At 49.1% G+C, this 17,089-nt stretch overlaps 2 protein-coding genes across 11 annotated transcripts in view; one reads left to right on the top strand and one right to left on the bottom strand.

Annotated features, from left to right (window-relative positions):
- PKIG (cAMP-dependent protein kinase inhibitor gamma) overlaps positions 1–14,064 on the top strand; it is a 90,150-nt gene extending 76,086 nt beyond the window's left edge. For 4 of the 7 annotated variants that reach the window (XM_055266432.2, XM_055266433.2, XM_055266434.2 and 1 more), the window contains 2 exons: positions 9,537–9,710; positions 13,311–14,064. In XM_055266432.2, the coding sequence (XP_055122407.1) occupies positions 9,560–9,710; positions 13,311–13,390 (231 nt within the window). In that variant the 5' untranslated portion in view covers positions 9,537–9,559 and the 3' untranslated portion in view covers positions 13,391–14,064. Of the gene's footprint in view, positions 1–9,081; positions 9,159–9,536; positions 9,711–13,310 lie in introns of all 7 variants that reach the window. The other 3 variants (XM_063633556.1, XM_063633557.1, XM_055266436.2) reach the window with 1 other exon arrangement.
- Positions 14,065–14,546: 482 nt separating this feature from the next.
- ADA (adenosine deaminase) overlaps positions 14,547–17,089 on the bottom strand; it is a 32,893-nt gene continuing 30,350 nt past the window's right edge. For 2 of the 4 annotated variants that reach the window (XM_055266398.2, XM_055266401.2), the window contains 3 exons: positions 16,044–16,173; positions 15,325–15,427; positions 14,547–14,873 (listed from right to left, as the gene is read on the bottom strand). In XM_055266398.2, coding sequence (XP_055122373.1) covers positions 14,860–14,873; positions 15,325–15,427; positions 16,044–16,173 — 247 coding nt within the window. In that variant the 3' untranslated portion in view covers positions 14,547–14,859. Of the gene's footprint in view, positions 14,972–15,324; positions 15,428–16,043; positions 16,174–17,089 lie in introns of all 4 variants that reach the window. The other 2 variants (XM_055266397.2, XM_055266400.2) reach the window with 1 other exon arrangement.

The following is a 17,089-nucleotide window of genomic DNA, read 5'->3' as shown; positions in this document are numbered from 1 at the left end:
AATACAAAAAATTAGCCAAGCGTGGTGGCAGGCGCCTGTAGTCCCGGCTACTTGGGAGGCTGAGGCAGGAGAATGGTGTGAACCCAGGAGGTGGAGCTTGCAGTGAGCCAAGATCGCGCCACTGCACTCCAGCCTGGGTGACAGAGCGACACTCCGTCTCAAAAAAAAAAAAAGATTCAGAAACAGACCCCAATACACAGTTTCACATCAATGAGGAAATGATGGATTACTCCACAAATGATTTAAGATAGGTAGAAAAAATTAAGGTGGCTCTCTAACTCATACCTTATTACAGATAAATTCTAGATCAATCAAAGATTTATATATGAAAAGGGAAGCCATAAAAGTACTAGAGGCCAGGCATGGTGGCTCACACCTGTAATCCCAGCAGTTTGGGAGGCTCAGGCAGGAGTATCACTTGAGCCCAGGAGTTCAAAACCAGCCTGGGCAACACAGTGAGACCCCATCTCTTAAAAAAAAAAGAATTAGCTGGGCACGTTAGCACGCACCTGTAGTCGCAGCTACTCAGGAAGCTAAGCTAGGAGGATCCCTTGAGCCCAGGAGTTCAAGGTTGCTGTGAGCTAAGCTGGCACCACTGCACTCCAGCCTGGGTGACTCCAGACCCTGTCTCAAAAAACAAAGTACCAGAAATAAACAAGGGGATTTCTTTACTAATCTTAGAGTGGGGAAGACATTTCTAATTATGTTCCAAAGCCCAGAAACCGTAAAATAAAATAAAGATCAAATTTTACTAATGAATATAAAAAATATGTGTGTGGGGAGAAGTGCCAAAAATAAAGTCAAAGTACAAATCACAAGTAAAAAATACTAGTAACTCCTAATTAGACAAAAGATTAATTGCCTTAATAAGAACTCTTACATATAAATAAGAAAAAGACCTAAAATCCATTAGAAATGAGCAAAAGGATTTGAAGAAACAGGAAACAGAAAAGGAGATGCATGTGGGAAGATGCTCAGGTTCACTCCTAGGAGCACTAGGAACTAAAACAATCAGGCACTGGTTTTAAAACCACTTTTTAGATTAGGAACAAAACAGCATTAAGAAGACTGTGGTGAAGGAAAGTGTTCATCTGTTACACCTACTGGGAATTGCTATGGTTTGAATGTGTTCCCTCCAAAATATCAATGTAATAGTATTAAGAGGTAGGGCCTTTAAGAGGTGATTAGGTCATGAGGGCTCCTTCCTTGTGAATGGGATTAGGCACCTTTTATAAAAGGGCTTGAGGCCAGGCACGGTGGCTCACGCTTATAATGCCAGCACTTTGGGAGGCTGAGGCGGCCGGATCACCTGAGGTCAGGAGTTCAAGACCAGCCTGGCCAACATAGTGAAACCTCATCTCTCCTAAAAATATAAAAATTAGCTGGGTGTGGTGGTACACACCTGTAATCCCAGCTACTTGGGAGGCTGAGGCAGGAGAATCGCTTGAATCTGGGAGGAGGAGGTTGCAGTGAGCCGAGACCATGCCACTGCATTCCAGCATGGGCAACAGAACAAGACACCATCAAATAAATAAATAAATAAATAAATGGGCTTGAGGGAGTGAGTTTGCCCCTTTTTGCCTTTCTGCCATTTGCTCTGTGAGAACACAGTGTTCAAGGTGCCCTCTTGGAAGCAGAGAGCAGGCCTCACCACAGGCTGGCGCCTTGACCTTGGACTTCCCAGCCTCCAGAACTATGTGAAATAAATTTCTGTTCTTTAGAAATTACTGAGACTCAGGTATTTTGTTGTAGCAGCACAAAACGGACTGAGAGACAGGAACTAACTTCTGTGGGGAGAATTTGGCAGTACCTATTATAATAAAAAAGTCACAGATCCTTTGAGGTGGCAATTCCACTTTTATGGAAACAACCCTCAGGTCCATCAATAGGGAAGTAATTAAATCAATCTACAACAGTGAGACAACAGAATATCATGCAGACAATAAAAGGAACAATTTAGTTATTACTTTGGGTTTGTTTTTTTTTGAGACGGAGTCTTGCTCTGTCGCCCAGGCTGGAGTGCAGTGGCGTGATCTCGGCTCACTGCAAGCTCCGCCTCCCAGGTTCATGCCATTCTCCTGCCTCAGCCTCTCCGAGTAGCTGGGACTACAGGCACCCGCCACCATGCCCGGCGAATTTTTTGTATTTTTAGTAGAGACAGGGTTTCACCGTGGTCTCGATCTCCTGACCTTGGGATCCGCCCACCTCAGCCTCCCAAAGTGCTGGGATTACAAGCGTGAGCCACCGCACCCGGCCTGGGTTTGTTTTCAGTGTGTTGATGTAATCAGTTCTGCAGTGGCTTCAGAGTGATCTACAGTTGTTTCCAAGGCATGTGTGTGTGTGTGCGTGCGTGTGTGTGTGTGTGTATATATATATATATATATATATATATTTTTTTTTTTTTTTTTAATAGAGTCCCACTTTGTCACCTAGGCTGGAGTGCAGTGGCGCAGTCACGGCTCACTGCAGCCTCTGCCTCCCGGGTTCAAGCAATTCTCCTGCCTCAGCCTCCTGAGTAGCTGGGACTACAGGCGCACACCAAAACACCCATCTAATTTTTATATTTTTAGTAGAGATGGGGTTTCACCATGTTGGCCAGGCTGGTCTTGAACTGATGACCTCAAGTGATCCACCCGCCTCAGCCTCCCAAAGCCAAGACACATTTTCCAGTGAAAAAAAGGCGGCCGGGCGCGGTGGCTCACGCTTGTAATCCCAGCACTTTGGGAGGCCAAGGCGGGCGGATCACAAGGTCAGGAGATCAAGACCACGGCGAAACCCCGACTCTACTAAAAATACAAAAAAATTAGCCGGGCGTGGTGGCGGGCGCCTGTAGTCCCAGCTACTCGGAGAGGCTGAGGCGGGAGAATGGCGTGAACCCGGGAGGCGGAGCTTGCAGTGAGCCGAGATCGCGCCACTGCACTCCAGCCTGGGCGACAGAGCGAGACTCCATCTCAAAAAAAAAAAAGAAAAAAAGGCAAGATGGAAAATAAAATTGTGTTTTAAATAAAGGAAAAAGGAAGGGAAGGAGAAAAAGGGGGAACATGTATATTGCATAAATTTTGTCTGGAAGGACACCAAAACGTGTTTGCCTTGGGGAGGGTGTCTGGATCAGATGGGAAGGAGACTAAGCTCTTACCTCTGTCGTTTTGGACCTTTTGAGTTTTAGACCACATGCACACATAATCTAAAATTAAGTAATTTTAAGACGAAGTGAATGTGTTCACTGTAAAAAAGGAAATATAACAGATTTTAAAATCACTTATAAAAATATTAATGTATGTAATTATATCACTGATATTGTTTTTCATTTAACTATATGTGAACATTTTGCCATGTCTTTAAAAAATATTCACAAACATCACTTTAATGCCTGAATGGTATTTCATTTAGATATAAATTAGTTAAGTATGTATATATTAATAATTCTTCATTGTCCGTTTAGGACATTTGACACATCCATTTAGGAACTCATTTTGGTGTCTTTAGTTTCCTGCTATTATAAATAATAATGTGGGCCAGGCGCAGTGGCTCAGGCCTGTAATCCCAACACTTTGAAAGTCCAAGGCAGGAGGATAACTTGAGCCCAGGAGTTTGAGACCACGAGTTTGAGACCACCTTGGTTAACATAATGAGATTCCCATCTCTGAAAAAAAATGAGCCAGGCATGGAATAGTCCCAGCTACTCAGGAGGCTGAGGCAACAGGATTGCTTGAGCCCAGGAAGTTGAGGCTACAGTGAGCCATGATTGTACCACTGCACTCCAGCCTGTGTGACACAGCGAGACCCTGTCTCAAAATACCTTGATGAACATCTTTGTACATTTTATCTTCATGTAGATCTTGGATTATTTTCTTAGAATAGATTATTATAAACTGATTTAGTAGCCAAAGATATGGAAAAAGTTGAGGTTTCTGGATACACACTGTCAAGTCACTGCCCAAGGAGGTCTTGGAAGTTTACACTCTCATTAACAGGGTTTGAGAATGACCATTTTCTGACATGATTTCCAACTCTGAGGATTCTTTATTTCCCCATTTGCTGTTGACTTTAAAGATGAGAGGGTGAGTGACAAATATAAATATGGGAGAAAAATGAAATGATGTGTTTCTGCTTTGGATTGGAGAGCTTCCCAGAGCCATCTTTGGAGTTGCTGTTCCCTGAGGGGATATGGTAGCCAGAGCATCTTGGCCCAGTTGTTGTTTTCTAGGATTGGTCTTTGAGTGTGGCATTTGCTGTCTCCGTGTCCTGAGGGCCAGTGGCCTGCACTGGGCAGCTTGTAACATCAGATGGCATTGTGAGATCAAAGCCCCAGGAGACGTTCCAGCATGAAGCTGGCCTTTCAGATGGAGCCTGTAAATCCATCCCATGGTGTCAGGTCCTAGGACAAGAACACCTGCACAGCACTCCACAGTGCACAGAGGCCCTTCTCAACAGTCTCAAGAAGGAACTGCTGCTCCTCCCCACAGAGGAGGGGTGGGCAGCAGGGGAGAAGAGGGATAGATACAAACTCCCTCTCCTTCAGAGGCCCGAGAGTGAAATCCAGCGAGTGTGCATGGAGCGCCTGCTCTTTACCAGGTGCTGGATGAGAATCAGGGAATGCAGCAGCCAGAGCCTGTTGGCTCAGCTGCCAGGATTAGGTTTCAGCTGGACATGGGAAAAATCCAGACCAAATTCCTGTTCCCGTGGAGCTGACATTCTAACTGAGGGAGAGCCGAGGACTCGGAGGCTCCGGGAGCCAGTGTGGCCTGCTTGGGGTTTGTCCCTTTCCAGAGCAGCGCGTTTCAGGTGGGGCTGAGGCCCTTCTGAGCCGTGGCTCTAAACCGGCCTCACTCACCTCAGAGGGCAGCTGTGGCCACTGAGTGTGTGATGTGTGTGAAAACACAGGCACCTGGGCCATGGTACCTTTCCTTATTGTAGGAATTGTCAGCATCATTTTTATCCTGTTATTACTGTTATTATCATAAGCCATTTCCCTGTGCTGAAGCATTGAGCAGTTTCCCCAGAGGGAGAGGGCAGGAGTGAACCTCCGTGACCTGTAGAAGGAGCCACCTCTGGAACTTCCGGGAATTCTTTTAGCCAAGGAGGAGCCAGAGCGTGACTAGGGCAGCGCTCAAGGCTGCTAGGAAGATAGGCAGGGTGCGCCATCTGCTGCAGCCAGGGGGAATTGCCGTGGACAGTGTCCTGGCCCTCCTCTATTTTACACAGGGGAAACGAAGGCCCCAAGAAAGGCAGGGTCTTGCCCAAGGTTAGGTGGCAGAGCTTGGGTTTAAGGTCACGTGTCTCATTCTTTGCTCTTTCTAGGACACCTCCCTGTCTCACCTGTCTGATCTTTGAGGGCCCCTAATTCATTCTTTAGGTGTTTCTTCTGAGCTAGGTGTTGTTGGGGGGATGTGGGCCTAGCCCTCCATACTGATCCTCTTGTCTCTCTCTCTGTCTCTGTCTCTGTCTCTGTCTCTCTCTGTCTCTCTCTCTTTCTCTCTCTCTCTCTCTCTCACACACACACACACACACACACACACACACACACACCTGCAGCACTTACTGGCTCAGCCCCACCCTGGGTGCCTTCTGGGCACTTCTGCCAATGTCAGCTACCTTCTAAAAGCATTGCACAATAATTTGGGTTTATAAAAACCAACCATTGAAAAAATATAGACTTAGAAAACGAAAGTTCCCCTTAATCACAAAGAACCACAGTTGACAGGGTTGATAGATGTTTTTTCAGATTTTTTTTCATGTCTGCTATCTTTCTCCACGGGAACTTGGTTTTATTTTAGGTGTTGCTTTGCAACCTCTGTTTTTCAGTTGCCAGTTTATCTCAGACATTGTCCTATGTCAGTACAGGACCATCTGGCACATTTCTTTATTTATTTATTTTTTTTACTGACATGTCATTGTATATATTTGTGGGGTGCAACTTGATGTTTTGATACATATATGTTGTGTAATAATCAGATCAGGGCAGTTAGCATATCCATCATCTCATGCATTTATTTCTTTGTGATGAGAATATTCAAAAGCTTCTCTAGTTATTTCGTAATATAGAAATGCCTTTTTTTTTTTTTTTTTTTTTTTTTTTTTTTTTTTGAGACAGTCTCGGTCTGCCTTGCCCAGGGTGGAGTACAGTGGCGTGATCTCAGCTCACGGCAATATCCGCCTCATGGGTTCAAGCGATTCTCCTGTCTCAGCCTTCAGAGTAACTGGGACTACAGGCGTGTGCCACCACACCTGACTAATTTTGTATTTTTAGTAGAGGCGACGTTTCACCACGTTGGCCAGCCTAGTCTTGAACTTCCGACCTCAGGTAATCTACCCGCCTTGGCCTCCCAAAGTGCTGGGATTATAGGCATGAACCACCGCACCCGGCCTAGAATGCCTTATTGTTAACCATCACCGTACTGTGCAATAACTTACTGCTCCTATCTAATTGTAACTATGTACCCATTAACCAGCTTTCCATCCTTTCCTCTCCTCTCCCCTCCCCAGTCTCTGGTAACCACTGTTCTATTCTCTCCTTTTATGATACCAACTTTTTTTTTTTTTTTTTTTTTGACAGAGTTTTGCTCTGTCGCCTAGGCTAGAGTGCAGTGGCATGATCTTGGCTCACTGCGAGCTCCGCCTCCTGGGTTCACACCATTCTCCTGCCTCAGCCTCCTGAGTAGCTGGGACTACAGGTGTCCACCACCACGCCCAGCTAATTTTTTGTTTGTATTTTTAATAGAGACAGGGTTTCACCATGTTAGCCAGGATGGTCTTGATCTCCTGACCTCGTGATCCACCCGCCTCAGCCTCCCAAAGTGCTGGGATTACAGGCGTGAGCTACTGTGCCTGGCCGATATCAACTTTTTTTTTTTTTAAGATTCCATGTATGCATAAAATCAGGCAGTATTTGTGTTTCTGTGTCTGGCTTATTTCACTTAACATTATGTCCTCCGGGTTTATCCATGTTATCCCAAATAACAAGATTTCATTCTTTTTTATGGCTGAATAGTATTCCTTTGTGTATATATACATTTTCTGTATCCATTCAATCATATCTTGGGTTTGATTCCATATCTTGGCTATTATAAATAGTGCTGCAGTAAGCATAGGAGGTCAGGTGTCTTCTTGACATACCAATGTCAGTTCTTTGGATATATACCTAGTAGTGGGATTGTTGGGTCATATAGTACTGTTTTTAATTTTCTCAGGAACCCTCCATACTGTTTTCCATAGTGGCTGTATGGCACATTTCTTTTTTATGAATACTTCATAATTCACATGATGCCTAACCTCCTGGTGGACATTTGGGTGGTTTCCTATAGGCTGCTATTACTGACCAGGTGCAGTAAACATCCTCACACTATAGAAAACATTGGGCATTTGCCTGAGTGGGTCTAGAACTAGGATTTGCTGGCTGGGCCCACCCCACTGGACTATGAACTCCTAAAGTCAGCCCAGTGCTTAGACCACCCCTCCCATTTACTAATTCAGGTCTGCGAGGTAGCCAGAGTCCATGCAATGACTGCTATCTAATTGCCTTCAGAAAACCATAGGTGCTCAATGAGAGATACTAGTATCCCCTTCGCAAATTAACCTTTCGTTAATATAGTAGCAGAACTTCCTGTTGCCAAGAGTACATAAATGGACAATCTTGTGTGCTACTGGTGGGAATATAAATAAAAACAGTACTGACTTTATAAGTGTTTCTGCCAATTTTTTGTCATTATAAATACCACTATGCCATTTGGGAAGGCAACTGGGAAATGTGTCAGAAATCTAAAAATTATTTCACCCTTCCCTTTAGCCCAGCAATTCTACTTCTAGGGATATACTCTCAGGAAATAATTAGGGATGGGCACAGAGACTCTCATAAAGGCCCAGTGCTGTGTGTGGTGGTAGAAAACTGGGAAGTCCCTCTGTGTTCATTTCTGGAGGCCTCCTCCTAGAGTAAATCATGGCCCATCCAAGTATGCTGGCACAAAATTCATGTGGAGGGAGCCTTAGTGACATGTTCTAAAGCGTCCCAAAGAGTAGGCTACAAAACACAACATAAGGTATGGTCCCAAATCATTTCTAAATGTATGTGGCTCTTCTTTATATATGTGGTGCTCTTCTCTCCTCTCTCTAGACTGTGTTACCAAGCACTAGGGCTGTTAACTGCTATCTCTGTGGTAAGAACTACTCATTTCTTTCTTTTTTCTTTTTTTCTTTTTTTTTTTTTTTGAGATGGAGTCTCGCTTTGTCGCCCAGGCTGGAGTGCAGTGGCGCAATCTCAGCTCACTGCAAGCTCCGCCACCCGGGTTCACGTCATTCTCTTGCCTCAGCCTCCCAAGTAGCTGGGACTACAGGCACCCGCCACCACGCCCAGCTAATTTTTTTGTATTTTTAGTAGAGATGGGGTTTCACTGTGTTAGCCAGGATGGTCTTGATCTAGAACTACCCACTCCACCTCTCTTCTGAGCTCCAGCCTCCTAGTTCCATGTACCTACCCTACCTCTCCCCTTGGAGGGCTCACAGGCATCTCAAAATTACTGAATAGGCCAAATAGGACTTTATGCCCCCAAATATTCCTCCTTTGTTCTCCCACATGTCAGCAAACCACACTTCTGTCCACTTACTTATTCACACCAGAAACCTAAATTACCTGTCAGTCCAACACTACTTCTTGTTGGTTCGATTTCCAAGTTACATCTAGAATCCTTCCCACTGCCCCCCTCCTCCACCCACCATCTTGGCACCTGAACTTCGCAGGAGCTTCCTAACTTGCCCCTTCCTGGCACTGCTCTGCCGGGATGCCAGAGTCATCTTTGAAAAGGCACGGCTGCTCCTTCATGACCTGGCCTAAAGCCCCTCAGGAACCAAGTTCCAGATGTGGTCTGGCTCCTGCCTACCTCAGCAGTGTCCTCGGTGTCATTGTCCCTCTTCTGCCATGCTCCCGCCTGCTGGCTCTTTCTGTCCTTCCAAGCCCTCATGCCTCCCTCCCTCAGAGCCTTCACACGTGCTGTTCCCCTCTTTGTAATGCACTTCCCCTCACTCTTCATCTGCATGATGCCTCGTCATCCTTGGTTCTCAGCTAAAATGTCACTTTGTGACCCCCAGCCTTGATCAGGTTCCAGTGATCACTCCAGCACCCTGCATTCTCCCTTGAAGCCCTGAGCACCAAGGCCATGACTTAGGTATGTGGTGACTTTATGCCACCTGTAGTAGATGGTAAGCTCTGTGAGGCCAGGGACCATGGCCAATTTGTTCGTGGTGGTATCTGCGCCAGTGCCTGGTGTGTAGTATTAATAAATGTGTGTACATGTTTGTCAATAATTTTATTTAAAGAAAAGTCTGAGCCCATGTTCTTTAAAATGTTGATGGTGGTTGTCTGGGTGTGGAATTATGAGTGACTTGTTTTGTTCTTTGTACTTTTCTGTGCTTTTTGCTTTGTTTTCAATCAGAGGCAATAACTGTCATTTTGACAGAAGCCACTGTGCTGGGGAACTGGAGCTGTCCTGTCTTGCAGAATGCACCTGGACTTACGTCTGCCCCCTTGCCTCCTGTCCCCACAGGCCTGAGGAGCGATGCGACAGGCATGATGGAGGTCGAGTCCTCCTACTCGGACTTCATCTCCTGTGACCGGACAGGCCGTCGGAATGCGGTCCCTGACATCCAGGGAGACTCGGAGGCTGTGAGCGTGAGGAAGCTGGCTGGAGACATGGGCGAGCTGGCACTCGAGGGGGCAGGTTAGAGCCAGCAGGTCCTTGGCACTACTGCATGCCAGAGGCCCTCTGCCAGGCCCCGGGCTGGCCTCCAAGTCCTAGACTGCCCATACTTTCTTAGAGAAGAAACCACATTTAAGTCAGGCCTGCCCCATGGTCAGTGGCAGAGTCCAGCAATCTCTAGGTTGGAAGGTGTTTGAGTCTTAGGCCCCAAGGACTCTTCTGGCCGGGCATCCGGGACTCTTCCTGTCCCCCTGCCCTCTCCCACCCATAAGTCCTATCAGTTCTCCTCCAGGATACATCCCAGGTCCCTCCACTTCTCGCTATCCCCACAGCTATACCTGGCTCTGGCCACTCACAGCTCTCACCTGGCTGACTATAGCGGCCGGCTTCCCTGGGCTCCCTACACCCATCTCCACCCTTCCTGTTTAGCTCTATGCAGCAGCCGGCAGACCTCGTTTAAACCATTCTGTCCATCATGCTTCTGCCAAAAAAAAAATCCCCCAGTGGCTTCACTGAGTGAAGCTAAGCTTGTCACATTGCCCTGGGGCAGTCCTGCTGTAGGCCAGGCCCTGCCCAAGTCTCACCCGATGCCACTTCTCTTTCTGACACCGTCCAGCTACATCTACCTTTGGTCTGTTTCTCAGTTAAGCCTCTCCAAGGGGCCTTCTCTGACTGCTAGATCAGCCTTCCCCAATCACATGACCCTCATCATTCTCTGACAAGGTCTCATGGGTCTAAATGTGAGCGCCAGGAGGGCAGAGGCCTTGCGTTCTGTTTGGCACATAGCAGGTGCTTGGTAACCACAGACCGAATGACAAAAGGAAACAGCATCCACCCACCCAAGTACTGGCTGGAACACCCCCGCCCCCTCTATTCCCCCAGAGAACCCCTTGGCTCAAGTCCACAGTCAGCCTGGGAATTTCCTTGGGAAGCTTCCCTGACCCCTGCACGGCTGAGGCCTTTCCCTCCTGCTCTCACAGCGCCACAGAGGCCGTGTGTGCTTCTCACAGCACAGCCATCAGGCTGCATCTGTCTCCCCGTGGGCTGTCCTTGGAGGGCCACAGCCCTGCCCCTCCCTGGGTAGCCCTAGTCTTCTTGCCCCTCACTGGCCAGAAGTGAATTAAAAGTACAGAACAGAGAAGACTTTGTAGGGGCATGGACCCAGCCCTCTCATGTTACAGATGGACAAACTGAGGCCCAGAGAAGTTGGAGGACTTGCTCTGGACCACCCAGGGAGTTATAGAATCTGGCTGGCTTGAGAGAGAGCCCCCAGCACCCTGTCAACAGAACCCCACCCCGCAAGCCTCCCCTGTCCCGTGATCTGTTCACCCTCCTCTGTCACATGGCCCAGGCAGAACCTCCACGGGTTCACCTTGCTCTTCTCTCTCCAGCCTCAACTCTCATCCTCTCGCCAGCCATAGTAAAGTACTTTGATGGCTCAGAAGCCCCTGTGGGCCTTCACATGCTGCACCTCTGTTTGCTTCTCCCCTCCCTCCCCTTGCCTGGCTGGGTTCTCTTCATTCTTAGAGACCCAGGCATCTGCTCAGCTGAGAAGCCTTCCCTGACCGCAGTGCCCCTCCCAGACCGGGGAGGCACCTCTTCTCCCTGCTGCCTCCATGAGCCCACTGAGCATAATGGCCCTGCTCTAGACTGAGCTTCTCCAGCACAGGCTATGTGTCTTGTGCCCTCGGTGCCTGGTGGTGTTTGGCACATGACAGAGATACCAAGTCAATGGCTGTTCATTGACCGACTGAATGACCAGCATGTCCAGCTGCCACACTGGGCAGGCTGCCCTGGGCTCTCTCTCAAGGCTTCTGTGTCCTCACCCTCAGCTCTGGTGAGCTGTGTTCTGTCTCTCCCTCAGCAGTTGTAGCTGCTGGCCCATGTACCCAGGCCCTCCTAACAGCTGTTTTCCCTGACTCAGATTCCCTAAAGTGTGGGTCCTCTGGCTACATGACATTCACCTGCCAGGGTGACTGACATTTCAAAAGGGGACCTGAGGAAAGAACAGTGCTCACTGAAGGAAATGAAACACTCATGGTGGTGTCCAGGCGAGAGTGACTGGCCAAGGAGCCTTCCAGGAAGCCCGCAGTGACCAGTTCTGTTTCACCGGCGGGGCTGTGGGCCAGGCCCAGTCCAGCGACTCCCCAAGGCAGGAGGGAGTACAGAGTTCCAGGCGCCACCCCGCTGGGAATAAGAGCAGGCTTTCCAGGCAGCGGGCTCGGAATAGAGTCCCGAGCTACCACCCACTTCCTAGCTTGCTGCAGGGGCACAGTGAGGGAGTGCTGATGTCAGGCCTCTATAAACCTTCAGGAAGGCTGCTTATTGGAAGAGGTTAAATTTGGTAGAAGGGGTACTAGCCTTGGTGGCAGGCAGGGCTCTCCACCCTCGATCCAGGCAAATCAGCTCACCTCCCTGGGCCTTGATTTTCTCGTGCATATCATGACCCTAGTTACACCTCCATGTTACTGTGTGCATTGCACAAGAAGGTGCCCATCCATCTGCAGACCCTGGAGCTTGCTATAGGGTGGTGATTCTCCTGGTTCTGTGAAGGGCTTAGCCTGAAGGATAAAAAGGTGTGGTCTGATGGGCTGGATTTGAACTCAGGCCCTCGGTGAGCTTGTAGGGCACCTAGTGACATTGCACAGTGTCACTGGGGTTTAAGAATGTACCACCTATTGAGCTCTGCCCACATGCCAGGCCCTACGTGGTGCACCTTATGAAAAGACACCTGTTTATCATGCAGCCTGAGGAGGAAGGCATGGAGACTGGGGCCTGGGCGTGAGTTTGGCACTCCCCTCACCCTGCACTGCTGGTCCAGTGGGTGGCAGGAGCTGCCTGTCCCACCTTGCACAGGGGGGCTCAAGGGAAGCTGAAAGTGAGGAGACTTGGCTTGTATCCTGACTCCCTGGGTGAGGTGCTCCATCTCTGTGAGCCTGCTGCCACCCTTCACCCCACCAAGATGTCTGACAGGATGGATTTGAGAAGGAGGTACAACACACACCCCATGATGCACGGTTGGCCCCCACAGACCCTGATGCAGGCCACACCCTGGCGCTCCCTGAGCTAGCCTGGTTCAGTGCTCTTTACTCTCTTAGAAGAACATTGGCCAGGCACGGTGGCTCACACCTATAATCCCAGCACTTTGGGAGGCCGAGGCAGGCAGATCACCTGAGGTCAGGAGTTTGAGACCAGCCTGGCCAACATGGTGAAACCCCGTCTCTACTAAAAATACAAAAATTAAAAACAAACAGACAGACAAAAAACAGAACAGCTGCCATTTGCTGAGCACCTGTGACACACTGGGGACTTAACATCTGGCCTCTCTGGGGAACCTGCACAAATAAAGCAACCTTCAAGAGCCCTTCACTTGATGCTTTAAGCACCCATCCATAATGGCCCTTAATTGACTCTTAATTATACTAACACTATGTGCATTTCCTTGTAAAAAGATGTTACAGACCAGGCTAAAGTCCATTGGCCACCAGCACCTCAATCCAGCTTGTCTTGCTCCCCAGGGCATATCCACTGCTATCAGTTTGGCTGGGCCCTTTCACACCTCCTTCTGTGCTTTACTTTGTGTATATGTGCCCAAGAAAAACCTCTTTCTCTCCTCTCCAGAAGGACAGGTGGAGGGAAGCGCCCCAGACAAGGAAGCTGGCAACCAGCCCCAGAGCAGCGATGGGACCACCTCATCTTGAATCTGACCTTGTCCAAGAAGGCTGGACGAGAGACCTTCTGTCCCCTCCCAGAGGGGGAACCCTGGCACTGGCCCAGCAGCCTCTTCTCTGAGCCCCATGTCCCAGATAAACCAGGCCAGACTGAGAAGGCTCCCCAGAGGCCTCTGTGGCCTCCACTCCGGGAAAGCCCTCTGCCCACACCCACAGGCTCCACATTCCCACCACCATCTCACCGTGCCCAGGTACACTTTCAAGACACTGTAACCACAAGATGTTATTTATTGAGCTGGCGCCGGGACTTGGGCGGGGCCTGCCCTACAGTGAGCAGCCCACACAGGAACGCTCCTCTCGCGAGCGGTCCGGGCAGGGACCCTGTCCCAACACCAACTCCTCCTCTCCAGCCCAATCTTCTGGGTCCAGACCTGCTTGTCCCTTTTTTAGAAAACACTTTTAAACTTTTTAAAAATTTTAAACCTTTTTTCAGCAGATACGGAGAGAGCTGACAATCAATTCACATTTTTTTAAGCCATTTTAGCTAAACTCTCATTGTGCATCTCTGAGGTTCCCTCATGGAGCTCCACAGATCCATTTTTAGGGAAGGGATTTTGGCTCAAAACGATCTGACCACCTCTGCCCTGTCCACGAGGATAAATGACACCTAGGACCCAGGAAATAAATGCTGATGATTTGTGTGACTGGTTTAAGATTATTTCTCCTTAACCTTGCAAAAATGGGTTGGGCCTTATTTTCCCCAAGTCCACAATTAGCCGGACTTGCCCCAGGCTTCCAGAACATACGATTCTGAGAAGATGCTGGCGTTTCGCAGAGGGCAGCACCCTCCAAGGCCAGTGTCTGATGAGCCCTCTTCCATCTCATCCACTCTCACCCCAGCTGCCAGCTTCAGGAGCCCAAAAGGAAGGCTTACTCCTTAAAACCTAGAATTAGGAGGGGCTGAGAGTTCAGGGAATGTTTGAGCAACAACCAGAGAAGCCTTATTTCTTCTGGAAGGAGGACAGCCTCTGGACCCCTCTTGGCCCACGGCATTGGGATCTCTGGCCTGGCATTGACAGCCACCCCTAGGCTGAGGCCCTGCTGCTGAGCAGGCTGACCCGGCTCCCTCCATGCTCATCCTGCCCACGTTGGCCCGCCCAAGACCACCAAATTACATGCCACCTGCTGCATGCCACCAGCCATGGGCTTCTTTATTGAGCACCAGATTTTCAGTACAAGTTGCCACAGAAAGAGGGTTTCAGATTCAACCATGCCCATGTGCAAGGGCGCTGGTCCCTGGCCAGGGCACATAATCAAGAGAAGTGATGCGGCCATGCCGAGGTATACGTGTGTGCAGAAATGGACACACAGGGTTCAGGAGCACCAGTAACTGACTATTGAGATCATGGTCTTCTTGGAAGGAATAAATGTAAAAATGTTGCTCAGCCCCACAGAGTTGGGGTGACTCCACAGGGCGAAGGCTTGGAGGGGTGGCGTCTTCAGAGGTTCTGCCCTGCTCGTTGGTTCAGAGAAGCAGAAAGATCAGGCAACTTGTAGTACCCAGGATGTTGTAAAAATCACAGAACACCAGAACCAGAAAGGAACTCCTTCCTATGATGGCAAGAAGATGCCTTGCCAAGACCACACAGGAAGAAAGGAGCAGAACAGGCCTGGGCCCCACGCCCTGCCCTTGGCTTTGGGCAGCCATGGAGATGTCCCAAACTGCCCAGACCTTTGGGAATGAGCTTCAGAAAGTTTCCCCTTAGAACAGCCTCTCAAGAAGTTATATAGAAAACAAACCAATCTAATGAGACACTGCTCCCAGCCGGGGCCCAGAAACCAGGGAGTCATCACACATTCTTGGCGCTGCCCAAGAATGGAAGGGCATCTTGCTAGAAGTCCCACAGAAAGCCACACTGGGGCCAGGACAGGGCAACTGCCCAGAAGCCCAGACAGGAACCTACCTGCAGAGGCTGAAGGTGGCATCCCATAGGCTTTATAGAGCAGGTCGAGAAGCTCCCTCTTCTCATCTTCTGGGAGGAAACTAGACTTGGCCGCATTGATATTCTGGAAAGGCCAGAATGGCAGACAACATGGAACAAGAGAACAAAGAAGGCAGCTCTTAGCAATGTAGTGATAGTCCATCCTCTTCACTGAACATGGGCAGATACGCTTAGAGGGGGAAGGATTTGTCCACTGTCACACAGCAGCAAGTGCCAGAGTAGAGACCATGAGGTCGTGTTCTTAATGTGTCATTACATGATAAAGGGCTATGAGAAGGAAGTTGGAGAAATCTTTGAGAGATAGGGTGGCATGTAGGGGGCCAGAGATACCCCGCAGACACCTGCAGGAATGGACTTATTCAGCCTGGGATTTAAGAACAACCTGAAGAGAGTGTGCAAGACTTCATAGCTGCTGCACACACCTTTCTGGGGAGAGGGTTGACAGCTTTCACTGGATTCTTTAAAGGCACTCAACCCAAGCAAAGGATCAAAAACCTGGTCCTAGGTCAGGACGTCAACACAAAGATGTCTTCTCTGTGGAAAGTGTCTAAGTTGGGCTTGTCTTGGACTGTTGAGGCAAACTCACTCCCTCTTTCCAAAGGTTCCAGGCCCCAGACTGGACCTGTAGATACCATACTCCCAAACCCGAGTCAAGGCCAGTATGGCTCACGCCCACTCACCAGCCTTTTAAACTCCTCTTCAGTAAAGCCCATGTCCCGTTTGGTCATCTGGTAATCAGTGTCCAGGGTGGACTTGAAGATGAGCGGGTCATCTGTATTGAGCGAGTAGTTAGCCTGGTCATTTTTGAGCCTGCAGAAGGGGGGAGGAGGAGAGAACGACCCTCCTTTTACTCTTACGTAAATAGTCAGAACACACTGACGTTCACCCGCCTTTGATCCTCACAGCAGCCGCAAACAGATCTGAAAGATCTGATCCTTGTGCAGAGGAGGAAATAAATTCAGAACTGAGGTGACTTGTTCAAGACTATGTAACCAGAAACTCCAGACTCCAACCCATCCTGAAGACCAGAGCTGGGCAAAGGCAGCAGAGGGGCCAGACATGGGAACCAGGCAGAACGGCAGCCAGTGGGGGCGTGGGGGTGGGAGCCAAGAAATCAACATCCCCCTCCAGCTGCCACCCTCTCTAGCCTTCCCCTCTGCACCCTACCCTGCTTGTTCCTCAGTCCCCACTGGGAGCTGGCTATTCCAACATACCATGGAAGCTGTTCTTGGCACGATCCCTGACCACCATCTTGTTGTATCTAATGGATCTTTCCTAGCTCTGACCATAATTGACTTGTATAGCAGAATTTCACACTGTTGACTGTTTCTTGAAACCTTTTCCCTGGATGTCTGTGACACCACACTTTTGACTTTCCTCCTGTCTCTTGCTGGTCCCTTAAATACCATTGTCCTTCTGGGTTGTATCCTAGGCCCTCTTGCTCCACCACCTCCTGGGGCCACTGCTTCTCCTTCAGCCACCATATCTGTGCAGATGACTCCTGGATCTTTTTCCAGCCCATGGTATACCCACATGCCTCCAAGAACCTCCACAGGTGCCACGTGTCCCTAAGGCAAGCCCCAAAACCCCCTTGTCATCAGAACATCAGAGCCCAAGCCCCTCCCCTTCTCATATGCCTGACAGATGGATAAGTGCTGGCCTGACCATGGTCACCCTGAGTTCTTGCTATCCTTGTCTTGGAGAAGGCGGCTTTTTCCTAAGGCCC

Source organism: Symphalangus syndactylus, chromosome 24 (assembly GCF_028878055.3).
Source record: "Symphalangus syndactylus isolate Jambi chromosome 24, NHGRI_mSymSyn1-v2.1_pri, whole genome shotgun sequence".
NCBI lineage: Eukaryota > Metazoa > Chordata > Mammalia > Primates > Hylobatidae > Symphalangus > Symphalangus syndactylus.
This window is presented reverse-complemented; position numbering and strand designations above follow the sequence as displayed.